Source organism: Tarenaya hassleriana, unplaced genomic scaffold (genome assembly GCF_000463585.1).
Source record: "Tarenaya hassleriana unplaced genomic scaffold, ASM46358v1 Cleome15, whole genome shotgun sequence".
In the NCBI taxonomy this organism is placed as follows: Eukaryota; Viridiplantae; Streptophyta; class Magnoliopsida; order Brassicales; family Cleomaceae; genus Tarenaya; species Tarenaya hassleriana.
The window spans coordinates 523,723-543,108 of NW_010964923.1; the positions used below are offsets into that span (position 1 = coordinate 523,723).

At 35.4% G+C, this 19,386-nt stretch overlaps 4 protein-coding genes across 4 annotated transcripts; 2 read left to right on the forward strand and 2 right to left on the reverse strand.

Moving 5' to 3' along the window:
• Window positions 1-6,481: 6,481 nt before the first annotated feature.
• On the forward strand, window positions 6,482-8,978 carry LOC104808592 (auxin-responsive protein IAA14). The gene is made up of 5 exons (XM_010534298.1): window positions 6,482-6,825; window positions 7,397-7,617; window positions 8,026-8,161; window positions 8,503-8,564; window positions 8,667-8,978. The coding sequence occupies exons 1-5, from the start codon at window positions 6,593-6,595 to the stop codon at window positions 8,702-8,704; spliced, it is 690 nt and encodes a 229-aa protein (XP_010532600.1). The 5' UTR covers window positions 6,482-6,592; the 3' UTR covers window positions 8,705-8,978.
• Window positions 8,979-10,941: 1,963 nt separating this feature from the next.
• Window positions 10,942-12,910, reverse strand: LOC104808593 (DNA-directed RNA polymerase subunit 7-like protein). The gene is made up of 2 exons (XM_010534299.1): window positions 12,804-12,910; window positions 10,942-11,662 (listed from the first exon to the last, which is right to left on the reverse strand). The coding sequence occupies exon 2, from the start codon at window positions 11,653-11,655 to the stop codon at window positions 11,068-11,070; it is 588 nt and encodes a 195-aa protein (XP_010532601.1). The 5' UTR covers window positions 11,656-11,662; window positions 12,804-12,910; the 3' UTR covers window positions 10,942-11,067.
• A 180-nt stretch (window positions 12,911-13,090) lies between these two features.
• LOC104808594 (CRM-domain containing factor CFM3A, chloroplastic/mitochondrial-like) lies at window positions 13,091-17,629 on the forward strand. Its single transcript, XM_010534300.2, has 9 exons — window positions 13,091-14,143; window positions 14,655-15,150; window positions 15,232-15,362; window positions 15,792-16,148; window positions 16,268-16,424; window positions 16,532-16,824; window positions 16,914-16,973; window positions 17,107-17,205; window positions 17,296-17,629. The coding sequence occupies exons 1-9, from the start codon at window positions 13,250-13,252 to the stop codon at window positions 17,494-17,496; spliced, it is 2,688 nt and encodes an 895-aa protein (XP_010532602.1). The 5' UTR covers window positions 13,091-13,249; the 3' UTR covers window positions 17,497-17,629.
• Window positions 17,630-17,642: 13 nt separating this feature from the next.
• LOC104808595 (40S ribosomal protein S15-2-like) lies at window positions 17,643-18,862 on the reverse strand. Its single transcript, XM_010534301.2, has 3 exons — window positions 18,618-18,862; window positions 18,438-18,495; window positions 17,643-18,036 (listed from the first exon to the last, which is right to left on the reverse strand). The coding sequence occupies exons 1-3, from the start codon at window positions 18,764-18,766 to the stop codon at window positions 17,788-17,790; spliced, it is 456 nt and encodes a 151-aa protein (XP_010532603.1). The 5' UTR covers window positions 18,767-18,862; the 3' UTR covers window positions 17,643-17,787.
• Between the last annotated feature and the right edge of the window lie 524 nt (window positions 18,863-19,386).

Genomic DNA, 19,386 nt, shown 5'->3' on the forward strand with positions numbered 1-19,386 from the left:
TCAATCATTTACAGAAGGGTTCAAGGCAACGTAGGGTCAAGACAGCAACATCGAACCAGATCTGAAAAACCATGCATATACATAAGTACATATATATACACACACACATATATATATGTATGTATGTATAAAACAAAACATCAAAATCTTGTGGACACCGAAATCGGTGGTCGTGGCACCAAATTTGCCCCATAATACCATGTGTTGGTCAGTTAACCTTTTGTTTAAGATCATAACGACCCTATCTTAGTCTCCTAATCTCTGGGTTCTTTTTTTTTTTAAATCTTTTAGATAAATTTAATTAAATTATTCGATACAAGGAGAGAGAGAGAGAGTGTAATGTTTATGACAGTTAGGTTTGTGAAGAAAATTTATTGCTTAAACATTTTTTGGATTTTGAGAATCTTCTTGATCTCTCTTGAGCAGACAATTTAATTAATGTATGTTTCACTGCAATTCTTTCTTCGATTTTTCCAATATTGATAGTTCTAATTTTTTATTTCCTGGTTTATTTAAGATTTTATAACTCGGACCCCGCGGATAATTTTTCGTTCGTAAAGCTGTACTCTAAGACCTACATGTATAATTGGATCCAAACTATATATATGTGATTCAAGAATTCTCCATTTTAATTTGGCTTTGTGGTAATGAATTTTGTTGATTTGCTGTTAGACCCATATATCTTACTATACTTGCGTTAAAAAACGCTGTTGATATCCGTTGAAAATTTTCCAACGGACATATAAATCCGTTGGAAATGGCGTCTTTGTTGTGGTGGAATTATATTATACTCATTCCGTTTCAAAATATTTATAGTTTTAGGTTATTTTTTATGTTTCAAAATATTTGTAGTTTTACGTTTTCAAGACATTTTTTATAATAGTTTCCAATTTTATCCCTACTAAATTCCAATACATTATTAATAATTGTAATATTTTTATCATCAAATAAGGGTATATATGACTTTTGATCTATTTTTTAAAAAATTGTGAAACAATCTAAAACAAAAAATATTTTGAAACGGAGGGTAGCTAAAAATAATCATTCGATTAACTATGATTGGGATTGATCAAAATGGAATGGATGACACTGAAATCAAGAGGCATTATTATTGTTTTTCACATCAGATAAAATTCTTTTTGGAGAAAATTCAGAAAATGAAATTATGAAAAGCATGCAAAGTCAATGACGTGGGGGCAAAGGTGGGGACTTTGGGGTCGTTGGGCAAATGGGTCAGGCTAATTCAATATTTGAAACGCCCACGCTTGGTTCTCCTACGCGAAACGTATTCTATAATTGTTGTGGATGAGAATGTATTCAATTTGATTTGATTTGATATATATATATATATATATATGTATATATATTTCTTTCTTGTTTTTACTTCGTATTTAAACATTTTGGATTGTTACAATTACGAAGAAATTTTGATATTTGTCACTATGCATTTGATTACTATACCTACACCATCCTACCACCAAAAACATTTAGCGTGATACATACATACATACATACATACATACATACATACATACATACATACATACATACATACATACATACATAGAAGCGGCAATACGTAGAATAATTTCCGAGGAAATCTCCTTATTTACAACCAAATTCATGATACCGCTTAAACTTTCCAGCTACTCATGTATAAATGTGTATAAACATACAAGTTTATATATATATATATATACACACACATATATAAGCGTGTGACTGCCGACAAGAGCATTGAAGGGCATGGTCCAAATAAAGGACAAAAAGCAAACAGAGAAGAAAATTCCCCACCATAGCTGTAGAACGAAAGACACACACGTGTGTCCATCGATTTGTGACAGTGAAAGGATCCAAGTATGTCTTTGCATTCTGATAATAAAGACAAAACGCCGAGTTTTCTCATCAATAAAATTTACTTGTACACAATTATATACGTATATATACACAAATATGTGTGTCAGTGTGTGTATTGTATTGTGTGCATGCATGCACACGTACGAAGGCCTAACGCTTTCCTCGACTAAAGAAGAACAATGTCCAAACAATCAAACTTCATTTTTTATGTTTAAAATTAATTAATGACAATGAATTAAAAGACATTAGATGGTGGTCCAATGGTTCGGTGGGTGACAAAGTCATTTTAAAATCCTGAATTCGATTCTACTAAAAGGACGAGATGTGCAATTAAAGAATAAATTTAGATTTAGAAGAATTAAGTGGTTCGAAGACTTATCCAACCTTTCTGATTATAAAAAAAAAGATCAATCGGTAATGCTTCTGTCTTTTTTTTAACAAAAAAAAAAAATCTAAGGGATATGTACATATTATACAAGTGGACCGTCATGCCTGTTTCGAATTGGGCCCAAACGATACATAGAAAAATTTGATTCCCCTATAAACTTTATGCTTTGTTTGGGGACTCTCTTTAATTGCATCATATCTAATAAAAGCTCTTTTAGTGAAATAATATTAACAAATTATATATAAATTGATCCACTACAAAACCACATCTTAGATCACGCATGCTTGTCGTAATTTCATTCTTAAACCAATTGGAAACTTGATATATGATTATATATGTGTTGCTTTTACATAAAAGAGATATTGGGTCGAAAATAATCTTTCTTCCTAAAGATTATATATATTCCATTGTAGCTTAAGTTAATTAGATATAAATGGCCATATGATTAATCAAGAATGTGCAATTATGTTTTCTTAATTAAGGAAAAACTTATTATTATAAGCAAAAAGAAACGTGTCTATATATGGTCATGGACCAGCCCTTTCAATTTCATGGTTTGCAAGCCAATGTTCCCTATTCTACCAACATTAGGAATAATTACAATTAAAGGTAAGATTCTCTTATATACATGTATATGTATATATTAATGTCAACAGCACATATACATTTGCTTGATTAACTTGGTACTTAGATATAAATGCAAAATATAAATGAGAAAAAGGGTATTTTGGAATTGAAGTAAGGAGATATATATAGATAAGGAATCCACCAATAAAGAAGAAGAAGAAGAAGAAGAGGACAAGACAAGAGCAGGCATATGTTATATCATCTCTTGAAAGGTGTTTGTGCATAAAAGGAAGATGTGGTTCGGAAGATGTCTAATATGATGTTACAAGAAGTTTTTTTTTTCTCCCTTTTTCATGAAAAAAAAAACTAAGAAAATCCAATTAAAATTTAAAAATAATAATTTAATAAAAAATTGAGTTTGGAGGGTTGGGTGATGGAAACAATGGTAAATGGGGGGTGGGGGATGTTGACAAGGCAAAGATGGATGCTTTGGGTTTGGGTCTGTCTATTTCATTTTGCATTTGGATGTGACCTGTCTCTCACTCTTCACCATCCACTATCCATATTCCTCACTAATCTTGGTGTAATTTTAGGATGTAAAATGAGCCCAGCTCGGGGCTGATTCGTGAGCCATCCCATATTTTTTCGAACCGGACTTAAGTATTTCGAACCCATAAAAAACGGCCACACGAGTCAGCCCGTCACGAGCCGGGCTTGGGCGAGCTAACCCGTCACGATCTGGGCTGGCTCGCAGGTCAGAAAAAATATTTATTTTTTTAAAATTTTAAAATTTTTATATATTTTTATATATATAAATTTTATTTTTATTACATATTTGGTTTATTTTATTTAAAATTTTAATTTTTTTATTATATTTTAGATATTTTAAATATTTAAATTATTTTTAAATATTTTTTAGTATTAAAATTTTATTTTTAAAATTTATATATTTGGTTCGCGGGCCGGCTCATTTGGCTCGCGAGTTAAGACGATGTTGGGGTGGCCTATTTTTGGCTCACTAAAAAACGGGTTGGGCTGAAAATTTTCCAGATCGGGACGGTCCGGGCTGGGCTGGGCCGGGACGGTCCGTTTTACACCCTTAATTTTATAGACTTTTTTTAATCGGGTATCTAATATCGAGGTCTAAATCAATCCCGCAGTCGAGAGCCAATCATGTGATTAGAATTACGTTCCATTCCCAATTTAAGACTCGAACTCGGGTCGTAAAATACGCTTTGCAATTTCCGTTTTATCGTTTGATTTACCCAAATTGGATGTAATTTTATAGACTTAATAATCTTTACTGCTATATTAATGAATTAAGCAATCAATTAATTAGCATCTTTAGTAATTTGTTGGGTTTAGTTTTAATTTAGTATCCACCAATTTTATTTATGTTTTAAGTTATTTGAACCAACCCTAAGCTCAAAACAGTGGGAAAATTTCAGAGACTTTACCACAAAATCCGTGTGCTTTTTAGTTTTTTTTTGTTTATTATAATGGACGGTCCACCTTATTTTTTAATTAGCACTAATCTTTTTGGCATCCAATGATTAACTTATATCAATGATATATGGATTCTTTTATTATATTCGTTGAAGTAAATAAATTATTTTGATACGTAGATTAATATTTCATTAATCCAACTCTTTATGTGGGACGAATTATTCGATCATGTGGGTTATACATGATTGGTAGGTTCCGGGAACAATCTTTCTTTACGTTAAATTTAATTATATATGTCCATTTTTATTCCGAATGTTATAATGATTAATCGACAACCTTACGGTATTCTTTTCCCAAATTTGTCGTATCATTTTCACGGAAATTCAGGAAGATGTCGAGGGAAGATGGTCACGATTCAATTAAAATATTCAACAGAGAATATTGTCATTAATTATTTGTAGTATTAATTACGATTACTCATGTATTAACTGCTTTTTTATTTTATTTTATGGAGTGTTGACTTCCGTATGTGGTGTTAAATAATTAAAGGTGAATAAACTTTATTTGCTTCTTTATTTTTGGTTAAATCAAATATTTCTTTTTATGGTCAAATATTTAATGTAGGATAGTTTTAGGGTTTCAAATACATATGTATGTTAATATCTATTAGTATTTTTTTTGCTACGACGGAACTCAACCACAACCTTTCGGACATAGTGATAAATCTTCCGATTCCACACAATAATTTATAAACCACGTAGAACAAATAAACCATTTAAAGAGTGATAAGTTCACTGGTGAGTGGAATCGAATTAATCCATGACCTCTTAGAGAATCATGGGCTACTCAACCGATTTATCTGGACAATTGGACTATCTATTAATATTTAAATGAAATAAAAATTTCAATTTTTTTGATATTATTTTCAAATTAAACTTGAATACAAAAAATTATTTACAAATCAAAATAAAAAATGAAAATATTTTCTTAAAAATAAATATCTTTAAAAATATTAAAGGCACACAATATAAAATTTCTAAAATTAATAAATTTAAACAAAACATCATTGGAATTAGAAATATATATATATATATAGATATATAAATATAATATTTGTAAAATATATTCCCTCAATTTAATTGTATACTGTCGACTAGAAAAAATTATCACTTGAGTAATGCGTAGAAAAACATCCGATTGCTACTTTGCTTTAGATTTGATAAGTTGTAGTAAAGTTTTTTTTTTATAATAGAAATATCAGTGTGTTTTGGTCCAACGACGTACTATCTTCAATTGATACATAAAATATATTTTTGTATAAAGATAAATCTATATATAAGAGTGTATATTTTTGTTGTCAAAACGAGTATTCATTTTGTCATTTTTTCTATTACCTATGGACTTATTAATTATCTAAATATTCATTAAGATATACGTTTAATAAATTAAAAAATGGAAAAGAAAGAAGACCGTATTTAATTATAATGTTGACCAAATTCGATTAACGGAATTTTACCGCCCAATTCACATGCGATGAACAGTTGCCCATAGGAGTCAGTGATATAATAAAATCGGAAATAAACAAATCGTATTATTTACAAATACAATACATATACATAGACGTATATCAAAATCTACATTCCAATAGAGGAAATTGTTCACAAAAAATCATAGAAAAATTGCATCATTTTGTATGATATATGTTTTTTATAAGGTAAATGTCCTCTAGCTAACTCGATTGCAATTGCCGAGATCGATGATTGTTTTTTCCTCATACATACATACATACATACATACATACATACATACATACATACATACATACATACATACATACATACATACATACATACATACATACATACATACATACATACATACATACATACATACATACATACATACATACATACATACATACATACATACATACATACATACATACATACATACATACATACATACATACATACATACATACATACATACATACATACATACATACATACATATTATAAGTGGTGAATAGAAATGAAGGTCTAATATTAATATAAGCCCACGTGTCAAGAACCCCACATAACAAAAGGAAGAAGAAGAAGCAATGGCATGTACATGCACATGCACATGCCCATACGCGAATACATACACAACAGGCAGACCCCCACACACACTTCTCTCTCTCCCTCCCTTATATTATTGTCCTCCTCTCCCTCCCTTCCCTCTTCCCCTCTTACCAAAAATCTCTACCCACCCACCCACACACCCCAAAACCAAATCCACATCTAGAGAGAGAGAGAAAGAGAGAGAAACAGCCATTGAAGAGCCACCACCGACATGAAGGGTGAACCGATGAATCTGAAGGAGACAGAGCTCTGTCTCGGCCTGCCCGGCGGCGGCGGAGGAGGAGGAGGAGAGGGGGAGAGCTCTGCAAAGGCGGCGGGGAATAAGAGAGGTTTCTCAGAGACAGTTGATCTGAAACTCAATCTTCAGACAAACAAGCAGGAAGGAGTTATGGATCTCACCAATGCTTCCAAGGTCTCTAAGGATCCTGCTAAGCCTCCTTCTAAGTATGCCCTTTTCTTTTCTTTTTTATATTATGATATTTTAATTTTCTTCATAAAAAAACTTCACTTATACATAATCTTTTTTTTTTGGGTAACTATACAAAGTCTTGATCTCCATTCACCGTAGATTTCAAGAATGGAAGGCTAAACAGAAACCACAATCATATAATCAAACTTAATTTTTTTTTCATATATAAACCCTAAACCGCAAGTTTAAATTTATTCGCTTCAAGAATAATGGTGGAACCGAGAAAAATGAATAACGGATCTCCGGATCTACACAACTTCTGAATGATATAATATTTCACCCCACTTTATTTAAGTTTAAAATATTCAATCTTGAGGGTTTTAAAAGACATGAAAAATATACGTTACTTGTCTGTTGTGTAATAATATTTTATTTTATTTTTCTAACATATATGATGATTCATCTTGAGCGACAATTTGTTCCAATCAACAGCTTTTTTTTTTTTTCATGGAATGGTTTTTAACATACATCAATTATGGAACATGATACTAACAATTATATATATATATGTATGATATAATGTTAATTGTATGTACATATATGTAGGGCACAAGTGGTGGGTTGGCCTCCGGTGAGGAACTACAGGAAGAACGTGATGGCTAATCAGAAGAACAGTGCCATGGAGGAGGAGGAGAAGGCGGCAGCAGCCTTCGTGAAGGTCTCCATGGATGGAGCTCCTTATCTCAGGAAGGTCGACCTCAAGATGCACAAAAGCTACCAAGATCTCTCTGATGCTTTGGCCAAAATGTTCAGCTCCTTCACCATGGGTACATATATATACTCTCGCATATACATACATACACTCACATATATATATATACATACATATGAACACATATCGCACACGTATGTGTAAGGGGGTTTATATTCACCACACGTGTCTTGGGAATACAACCTCTCGTACTTGGAGAAACAAATAAAATTCTGTGTATATACACGTGCATGCATATATACATACAAAATGTTTAGCTCCTTCACCATGCGTACGCACACATATACATATACTATATATGTACATATGAATGCATCACATGTACGTAACCATGTGTCTTGGGAATATAACCTCTCATATATACTTGGAGAAACAAATAAAATTCTGTGTATATACACATGCATGCGCATATATGTATATATATATATAATGAAGATTAAATTGTGAATTGTATATTTTGTAGGGAGCTATGGAGCACAAGGGATGATAGATTTCATGAACGAGAGCAAATTGATGGATCTGCTGAACAGTTCCGAGTATGTGCCAACCTACGAAGACAAGGACGGTGACTGGATGCTCGTGGGCGATGTTCCTTGGCTGTGAGTTATCATTTCTCGTTTTTTGTTAATTGTTAATATAAATCCCATTTATTTCATTTTATTATAATAATATATATAGTCAAGAAATTCCATGTGAACATATATACACACAAACTCTCCGTTGTTTGGCATATATATATATAGGACAAGAGATATGATCTTGAACATGTCAAAACGGTAGCTCATTTATAGCTGGCAAATACCGAAACTATTATCGCTATCATTATCTAAAACGCAATTAATTATATGTTTGCTCGATGTTGAAATATCAATGATCATATTATATATATATATATATATGGACCGACGTCTAAATGCCAAAACCCGAATTTATTTTTCAGAATGTTTGTCGAATCGTGCAAACGTTTGCGCATTATGAAAGGATCTGAAGCCATCGGACTTGGTATACGTATTCTTCCCTTTATCCTCTATCTTAATTTATCAAAAAAAAAAAAAAAATCGAAACACTTCTAATGTGTTTTTTTTTTTCCTGATTTGATTTCAGCACCAAGAGCTATGGAGAAGTGCAAGAACAGATCTTGAATCAACAAGAACTGTCGTGATCATCAGATCAATGAAGAATACAATATGGGGTTTTATTATAAAGTTTTATTTGTATTTTTGTTGATTTTATGAGACCTTTTTTTTCCCTCTGTGTTTTGTAATTTTAATTAAGATAGGTATAGTATTTTCACTATAAGGATGTGGACAATTTGTAATGTGGACATAAGAGAGAAACTTACAGTCTCTGTGTTTGTGTCATATTTATTGCCGAACATGTGTGTGTCTGGTTGATATAATGACCAATCTTCGTACATATACATGGATATGTATGTATGTATGTATGTATGTATGCATGCATGTATGTATGTATGCATGTATTGGTCCTTTAGTCTGCCTCTTTGTCGTTTCTTTTGTGTGTTATAATAATAATGTCGTCCAAATGTCTAGTTGTGATCTTTGTACTTCAATAAAATCGTTTGCTGTTTGTGTTTTTTTTCCTTAATATATATATATCGAAAAAGGATTATACAAATTATGCATCATCCAATTATTTTCATATAAGTATGTGAGTTGACCATTTGCGAATGATTATGTTTTTTTTTTTAAAAAAATTTAAAAGTGGGAGGAATTTATTAAATTCAAGACCCATGAGAGGGGCAGGGAAACAAGACCATGTGCATGTTCATGGACCCCTTCATTCATGGCCATTATATCATTGCACCCTATTTTTCCTATTACGAGGAGCAAGTTTCAACTTTATTCTATAATTTTAGAGAAAATAACATATAAATACCTAAACTTTTATAAAAATTCTATATAAATATCTGAAATATAAAATTTTAATATAAATACCTGAACTTTTAAAAATTATATATAAATACCTAGATTTTTAATTTTTTTTTAACTAAATATGAATTTCAGGTATTTTTCAAATAAAAATAAGTGATGTCATTAATAGATTTTGTATTTATTTGAAAGTTTTTCAGAAGTTTAAGTATTTATATAAGATTTTAGAAAAATTCAGGTATTTATATGAAAATTTTATAGTTTAAGTGAGATTTTTGTAAAAATTTAGATATTTATATGCGATTTTTTCAAAATTTTATTGCTCAATTTATGTGTCACATCCTATTATTTTGTAATATATTTCTATGATAATCCGCAAATAATTGGGATTCCCTAATAACAAAACCTGCTGTTATTCATTGGAATGTAGATCGGATTCAAACTCATTTAGCCTTCATAATGAGCAAAATCTCTCTGTTTTTGCATACAAAACTTAGGTCTATATGTAAATTTTTTTTTACATTTTTAAAAAGAAACTGATTTTTTTAAACAAGTATGAATTTGCATATGTAAAAAATATACAAAATCTTTATTTATTACAATTTATGGGTATTAAAAGATCGTTGGGAAATAATTTAAAAAAATGAAAGAAATGTTCATGAAAACTGTAGATATGACGGTGATGGAAGAAATATTTAGAGTATGGTTTTCACTAGGGGTGGACGAACGGTCGGTTACGGGTTAATCGGTTACGGTTATTTCGGGTTCGGTTATTTCGGGTTATTAAAATTCATAACCAAACGGTTAATTAATTTTATTCGGTTCGGTTTGGTTCGGTTTCGGTTCGGTTTGGCTCGGTTTTGTCTATTTAAAACTATAACCAAACTATAACCAAATAAAGATTCGGTTCAGTTCGGTTATAATATTTTAAAAATCAATTTATTTATAATTAAAAATATTCAAATAAAATATAATATAAAATATTATCATAATTATTTTAACATATAAAATAGTAATATCTAAATTTATATTTTGATATAAAACTATTAAATAAATAAAGATCGACTTTAAAAACAATAGTAACAATGATAAAATACGTTTAAAATATAATAAAACAATGATTAAATCAATAATACAAACAATCATATATGTATATAAATATATATAAATGAAGATATATAAACGGTTCGGTTCGATTCGGGTTCGGTTAATTCGGTTTATAAAAATTTATAACCAAACGGTTAATCATTTTTAATCGGTTCGGTTCGGTTCAGTTTTGTTAATTTCGGGTTTTAAAAAATCTTAACCAAACAGTTATTTAATTTTATTCGGTTCGGGTATATATCGGTCGGTTTGGTTAATAACCGAAATACCCGAACCGAATGTCCACCCCTAGTTTTCACATTTTTTGATTCAGAGAATCATTAAGACATCTCTCATCGTTTAATCTATTAAGTTTTTTTTTTTTGCATATTCTTCATATATATATATATATATATGTGTGTGTGTATTACTTGTTTAACGAAGTACATAAAAACCAATAGGAAACTGAATCTTAAAAAAACATACGAAGACTCGAAAGGGTTTGTCTTGTGGGAATATATATATATACAGAATCACATGTAGGGTTCATCAGGTCCTGCAAGAGAGATGGGTCCAAACGATTTGCCTTCAATGGTCGCAAGCACGTAAAAGTCGTTCCTTTTCTTGTTCTGTCTCTCATTGAACCTCACCGCCAACACCTTGAACCGCACCACGACGCCCACCTCGATCTTCGAGCAATCTTCTTTCCGAAAACACAAATTCTCGTCTCTGTCGAGGTAATGGTAACCCGGCATTTTGATGGCCGAGAGGTAAGCGTATCTGATCGGGCCGCAGCTTATGAAGACCCCATTCCGAAAAACCCGTTGGACCACACCTTTCAAGACCTCTCCTCTCCTGGGCAAGAACGTCCGGCAAGTGAACGAGACCGGAAACGTGACGGGTCTGTAAGACCAGCCGCCGCCATTGTCGTCTTCTAGAAGGTTCGGATTCCCGATGTTTTTCAGGCTGGTGACCGCAAGATAGAACCCGTGTTCCTCGCACGCTTTCTCGCTCATTAGATCTTGAAGCAGTCTACGCACAATCTGTTGGTGTGGAATCAATCCACTCAAGTGTCCAGTGCACATAGCCACATCCCTTCTCAGTTCCACTTCCAAAAACATGCTTCATCTGTCACCAGAGGAACAACATGGGAAATCAAATCAAGATTTTGAGATATAGATATTATCTTTTTAGAGGATGAAGGCATAGGCAAGGGCAAACACCAGGGTTCAAATCATTTATCAGAGCAGAAGACGATGATTCGGCTAAAGAAAAGGAGTCATAGATCACAGTAATTTCCACATTTTCCCCCGGTTTCCGGTAGCGCTTCATATCAATCATCCCCAAATTTATATAGCATTTTCATGTATTCAAACCCAACTACCAAAGATTTACAAAGATGTACCGACATCGTAACAAGGAGAAAGCATGGTAACCGACACTAGACAAGAAGACAACAGATAGACAAACAATCTATCGGATAACCTCTGCAATTTTTTGTTCTGTAACACGAATGCAGGCTCCAACTTTTCACATAACTCGCCGCAACAAATGCAAACAGACCCTAACAGATTCAAGAAAAGATTCCTTTCTCCTCAAAAGGAGGTGGCATCTTAGACCTCCCGGAGAAATTTGAATCCGTCTTTGCGTAAAATTTGAGTCATAGCTTCCGGCAAGGTAGCAACATTCCTAATTTTTCCGATCTCAACAAACACAAGAAAACCTCCTTTAAATCGGTGAAATTTATTACAGAAGACAGATTGGAAACAAACCCAAAGGGGGAAATTCAATCAACAGTGTGTCTGTCTTAGATTCTATCCCACAAATCAAATAATGGAAACCTCGTTTTCTGACACTTTCCACTTTTGTTATCTACAAGGACCATCCATAACTCTAGGACAGACAACCAAACCAACCCTTCTGTTTTTCAGTGTTCATTGTTCCTGAAAACCCCTCGGTTCTGCCTGAATCCACCATTTCAAAGCATCAAAGGCTGAATTTTTTTCCGTCTCTTTCTCGAAGCCAATATGAACCCTCATCAAATTGATCCCATCTATCATCAGAATTCCAATTTTCCCTGTTCCGCTCATAATTCGTCTTGAGTTAGCAACTGGGCTGTTAAACAGCCAGCTAAACTCCAAGCCCCCAACGAAAAATTAAAAAAAAAAGCATCGAATTCCCACGAATAACGAAGATCTTCAGATAAATCACAAGAATTCTGGGAAAAAATTCATGCAAATAATAATAAAAATAGGCAGAGATTTGATACCTGATAGAGAGAGCTGAGAAGTTGTGTGAGCAAAATAGCCGCTCTGAGGAAGAACAAATGAACGAGAAAAGTGCGTCTCCGTACCGAGAATTTGAACGAGGAAAATGGATCCGGCATCGAGTGCATTTTAGCCGGTCGTCTTGTTTTCATGCTACAATGCGCACATTGGTTGGGTCATGTTTGGGTTTGATATCTAAAATGTTCCGGGGCCATTATCTTTAATAGGGTTAGGTTATGGAAGACCACGTATCCAAACAGCCCCTTAGATATTTCGACCCCTTCCCCGCCATGGATAACATGGCGAGATGGCAAAAAGCTTCGTAGCTGAACGAATAAGCGAAAGCTGAAATTCTGTAGAAACTTTGTATGAGAATTTCTTGTTTATGGTTTCTTCTCTCTTCAGAATCAGTGAATAGTCATTGAAGGGATTAATCTCAGAAATTGCGATGAACCCCAGTCACCATTTCTGCCCCACAAGCTCCTTCTGCAAATTCTATGGAACCAGTCCTCTCCAGTTCTTAAGGTACAATTCATCAATTCCACTCAGACCCTGTAACGGTGTTTACGGTTGTATGTCTAACGATCAAAGTCAGAGGAAGTTAAATTTTTCTCCTGTGAAGAAAGTGCAAGGATTATCAGCCAGTGGTAATAATGGTAGCTCTGGGGATGGTGATGGTGATGGTGATTGGTTAGATAATTGGAACAGAACCCAGAAACGTAATCAGCGAAAGCCTACTAAGGTTGTGTTAGATTATCGAAAAGGTAGAAACTTTTCGGGTTTAGGGGTCACGAATGGTGATAGTAACAGTCGTAGTAGTGATGATGGTGGAAGTAGTACAATGGAGAAGATTGTGGAGAAGTTGAAGAAATTCGGATACATGGAAGACAGTGTCAAGGATAGGGAGCCCCAACATGAGAAAACGGTCGAGAAAGGATCGGTGGAGGACATATTCTACGTCGATGAAGGAATGTTGCCGAGTGGGAGAAGCGGATTCTCAGAGGAATCACCGTTGGGTGTAGAAAATGTCTTAGGAAGAAATGGAGAGGTAAGCTTTCCTTGGGAGAAGGTAAGTTCTAAGGAGAAGGATAGAGAAGGAGAGTGGACGGCAAGGAAGGAGAGTCGGTACTCGCTGGCGGATATGACTCTTCCAGAGTCAGAACTGAGGAGGTTGAGGAATTTGACATTTCAAACGAAGAGCAGAACTAGGATTAAGGGGGCAGGAGTGACTCAGGCCGTGGTGGATGCCATTCACGAGAAGTGGAAGAGCTCGGAGATTGTGAGGTTGAGAGTTGAAGGAGCATGTGCACTTAACATGAGAAGGATGCATGAGATTTTGGAGGTTTGCTTCTTATGAACCCTACTTGTTGTTTACAGTAGGCCTGTTTTTTGTCTGCAAAATTTTGGTTTGCCTAGCTTATAATGGTTGTTATATTAGTTTACAGTAGCTAATTTATAATACGAAAGTATAAATTGAAATCTGTTTTGCAAAGATTATAAAGGTTTTCTGTATAGCGTTAGCAGTGTATTAGAAGATCATCCGACAAAGGAGTATGGAAGCAATGGATTGGAAGACCCTTATCTTGTTTAGGTTTCGAAGTTCAAGAAACTCTATTGAACTTTTCATGATTGTATGAGCTTTTTTCAAATGCTGCTGTTCCCAAGTTTCCCTTAAACAGCGTGCATCATTGCCTGAACAAGAATGTGTACACTCAGTGCTGCCAATTTCGGTTTTATGCTTTCAGATCTTTTTCTTTCCGACAACTGGAAAATGTCTTCGTTTTGTTAGATGTCCTTTCCATGTTCACAACAATTGGACTGAAACAAAAGGGTTTTTTTTCTTGCTGTGACAGAGAAAGACGGGTGGTTTGGTGATTTGGAGGTCTGGCACTTCTATCTCATTGTACCGAGGTGTCAGTTATGAGGTTCAATCAGTGAAACTAAACAAACGAATATACAAAAGAGAAGATGATGCATCCTCCTCAGCCAGACAAGGAGACAGTCGTCCTTCCTTACCAACAAATTCAACGAATAGCACTGATAAACAAGTGCATCCTCCTCAACCAGACAAGGAGACAACCATTGCGAGGAAGAAAGACGAGGCATCTCAACCGGAAGTAGATTACGAAGTTGAAGTAGATAAACTGTTAGCAGGTCTTGGCCCTAGGTACATGGACTGGCAGGGAAGTAATCCATTACCTGTAGATGCTGATATGCTTCCAGGGGTCATTCCTGGTTACAAGCCCCCTTTCAGGGTACTTCCTTATGGAGTGAGGGCAAGTCTAGGACAAAATGAGGGAACATCTTTGAGAAGGCTTGCCAGAGTTATCCCTCCACACTTTGCTTTAGGTATTGGATTTCCCTTTTGACTTGTTTGGACCCGGATAATATAATTGAAATTTGAATAATGAGATATCTTTTGATCTTCAGGCCGAAGTAGACAACTTCATGGTTTGGCTACGGCCATGGTTAAGTTATGGGCGAAGAGTTCTATTGCTAAGGTTGCCCTTAAACGTGGTGTACAGTTGACGACCAGTGAGAGAATGGCTGAAGATCTCAAGGTAACAGATATTCCCTGTTTAGTGTGTAAACTATGACTAAATACCTAATGTATTCATCTTTGCAAAATTGCATGCCTCTGCTCGAAGCAAGTTTTAGATTGGCTTGCTGGTTAGAGAGTGAAAAGAAAAATAATTTGAAGGAAAAAAAAGAAAGATTCTTTCCTGGCTTCTTATAATGAGATAGCCCGCAAAAAAGAAAGATTGAAGGCTGAGGAATGAAATCCCGAGGGAAACTATAAAAGAATTAAAACCAACGTCTTGAAATTTCTTGGACTTTTTTTAGCATCTCCCATCAGAATCTCAGTGGAAAGGAAGGTTCAATGATAAATGTATCCAAATGAAGACATCCTAGTCTGTTCCAAACATTTTTGTTCATGTCTTGATTCCATGCATGATGGTTGATGTCATGTTCTTGACAAGTGACTGCAGAGGTTGACAGGAGGTATGCTGCTCTCTAGCAACAAAGACTTCTTGGTGTTCTACAGGGGAAAGGATTTTTTGTCACGAGAAGTAGCTGAAGCGTTACAGGAGAAGGAGAGACTTGCAAAATCTTTGCAGGATGAAGAGGAAGAGGCGCGTTTAAGAGCATCATCGGGTCTGATTGCCCCACGTGTAGAACCTAATCAAGAACCTGTTGCTGCCGGTACTCTTGGGGAAACTCTCGATGCGACGGGAAAGTGGGGAAAGGATCTGGACAACGATGATCATGTGGAGGAAGTGAAGCAAGAGGTTGAAAAGATGAGGCATGCAAACCTTGTCAGGAAGCTGGAAAGGAAACTTGCTTTTGTGAGTTTCTTTCAGCCTTTGGCCCTTGTTTACCTGTTGTCACCACCAAGTAAAACACTCCCTGAATCCATCATTAAAATAAACTTTTGATTAAGTGGAGTTTCTATTGCACTTTTTAGGGTGAGAGAAGGTTGTTGAAAGCTGAACGGGAACTGGCTAAGGTGGAGGCATTTCTAAAGCCAGCAGAGAATAGAGCAGACCCAGGAAGCATAACGGATGAAGAGAGATTTATGTTCCGCAAACTTGGGTTGAGAATGAAAGCTTACTTACTCCTAGGTAAACTGTCATTTACACATAATACCACAGCACGTTTAAGGATGTAGTTACAGATGTGTCTCTGTAGGGATGTGGACTCTATGACAAGCTTGGATTTCTTGTTTCAGGTCGTCGAGGGGTGTTTGATGGTACGGTGGAGAACATGCACTTACACTGGAAATATCGGGAGCTGGTGAAAATTCTTGTGAAGGCTAAAAGCTTTGACCATGTGAAGAAAATAGCATTAGCCCTTGAAGCTGAGAGTGGTGGTATCCTGGTTTCTATTGACAAGGTCTCCAAAGGCTATGTCATTCTTGTATACAGAGGAAAAGACTATAAGCGACCATCCACATTGAGGCCGAGAAACCTTCTGACAAAGAGGAAGGCTTTGGCTCGTTCCATTGAGCTCCAAAGACGAGAGGTTTGTATTGAAAATCTGCCAAGGCGTCCACTTTCTTGTTGGGGGATTCTTATCATCTGCTTATCTTTGTATCCTTTGTGTTCAACCAGGGTATTATAAAATACATCTCGGCCTTGCATTCAAGAGCAGAGCAGCTGAGAGCGGAAATCGTAAGGGATTTTTTCATTTACATTACTTTTTTGCTTGTTCATCTTTATCATTTATAGATCCTAAAACCAAGATGGTGTTTCGTTTTTGCAACGTTTACTGATCCGAGATCCTAATCCCTTGTATGGCTGTCAGAGACAAATGGACGTTGTGAAAGAGAAGGGAGACAAAGAATTATACGACAAACTAGACTTGGATTATCCATCCGGCGATGAAGATGCAGAAGAAACAGACGTATGTTTTCATGTATAGCCTTGGTTTTTCTGTTACTGAATGTTTTGTTGCAAAAGATCATATATGGACTGGTGTTTCTCGGGTTTGCAGGAGGAAGACGACGACAACGACAACGATGCATATCTAGAGACATATGACAGCGAGAATGACGGGGGAGAAGATAACGGAGAAGAAGATGAAATTGTGGCACATAGGCTTCACTCAGAGACAGATTTTGCTTCAGACAATGAACAATGGGACTCAGATGAATCAGAAACCGAACTTGTTCATACTTCTATCAATGTGGCCTAACGTAATGAAGAGCAGCTTTGAATCAAACATTTGCTTGAGTCATATGACCATGTACCCTTGTCACCAAGTTGTAATTTACATTCAAGCAAGAACAGGAGACATCTAAAATCCAAATGAAGAACTTTTTGAAACAGGGCAAGCATAGGTTAAAGCAAGAACAAAGAAACCAAACGTTGTCATAATCTAAGGTTCGGAGTTTGAAAACATAAAACCTTGAAGACGACTAACATTGTCTAAGCATCCAAAAGCAAGATAAGCAACTAGTCTAATTGAGCACGGAAAACGTTTTCTTCACTTGAGAGGGATAAACCTTGAGGAGTGAGTAGCACCATGACCGGGCCTACCGTGCTTGACAGGCTTGTAAGTGATGGAGAACTCGGCCAAGTAGTGACCGATCATCTCGGGTTTGATCTCAAACTGGTTGAAAGTCTTTCCATTGTACACACCAACCACGCTTCCGATCATCTCGGGAACAATGATCATGCTGCGAAGGTGAGTTCTAACTACCTCAGGCTTCTCGCCTAGAGGTGCATCCTTTTTCTGATAGCAGCAGCAACATATGTGAAAGGGTAAGTTAAAATCATGGGAGCAGAAACTAACCACAACAAAAGAAACCAGTTGACACTACAAGTACTTTTCATGATCTTCCATTACTATATGATCAAAAAGCCTTTGTCTCAAAAGCTAAGGAAGATCTCTTATGGTCCTAAAGTTCAACCCTTTTCTAAAAAATAACAGCATCATATAATGATTTCCTTGGAACATAAACAAACCAAACAACTGAATAACATAACAGATCATTCCAAAAGAGAAAACAAAGATTTCTGTAGCCCTAAATACACCAAAATAACGCGATTAACGATCGTTAAATTACCATCCAGACAAACAGAAAGCACAATCACTATAACCTAATACCGACGAAAAGGGCTTAGCAAAATTACCGACTTGCGCAGTTTCTTGATCAAAGCCAGGGGCTTCCTGGTAAGACCCCTCCTAAACCTGCACTTACACCATACCCGCGGACGGAGAGAAAAATCAGACCAAAACCCTAATGTCGCAGCAAAACAGGAACAAAAAGATAGACAGACAAAAGGAACATGTCTCGGCGAGAGCGGTGTTACCTTCTGCGAGCACGGGCCTGGAAGAGATTGACAAGCTGATCGGTGGGCATGTCGAGGAGAGACTCCAAATCAACTCCTCTGAAGGAAAACTTCTTGAATGTTCTCTTCTTGACCTGTGCGGTCGCGACCTCTGGTTCGACTTCCGCCATTGTTGTTGGATCTTCGAAGAAGGAGACTCTAGGGTTTGCTGGATTTGCTTCTTCGGCGCTAGGGTTTTCGGTGTGAGACCTTAGAGCTTTATAGGCAGAAACCGTAACCCATGCACATGCAGATCAACTATTATAATTTGTTATTTGAAGACTGAAAGTTTTACTATTTAATATTTGGGTACCGTATATTCTAATATTTACAGAATCGGCAATGAATATTCTTAATTGACAATGCTGCCCCTGAGAGAGAGTGCATGCCTAAAATTTTAAAATCATAGAACAGTTTCGTGATGGATTTACACGATAGGATGAATTTTAGGGGCGTCAAACGACCCGGTTCGAGTCCACACTTAGCCCGAGAATTTTGAATTCGGATTTAAGTTGATCTTAATCTTTTTGGATCCCTAAAACCAAATCCGAAACCTAATCCTATAAAATTCGGATTCGGGTCGGTCTTGAATTATGATTTTTTCATTTTTTTATCAATTTGAATGATTTTTTCAAATAATTTTTTTAAATCGAACTTTCGGATCGAAATTCATCGAAATTAATCCGATCAAACCTAAAATTCTATTCGACCCAAAAATCTGATTTTTTTTTCCGAATCTACAAACTGAAAC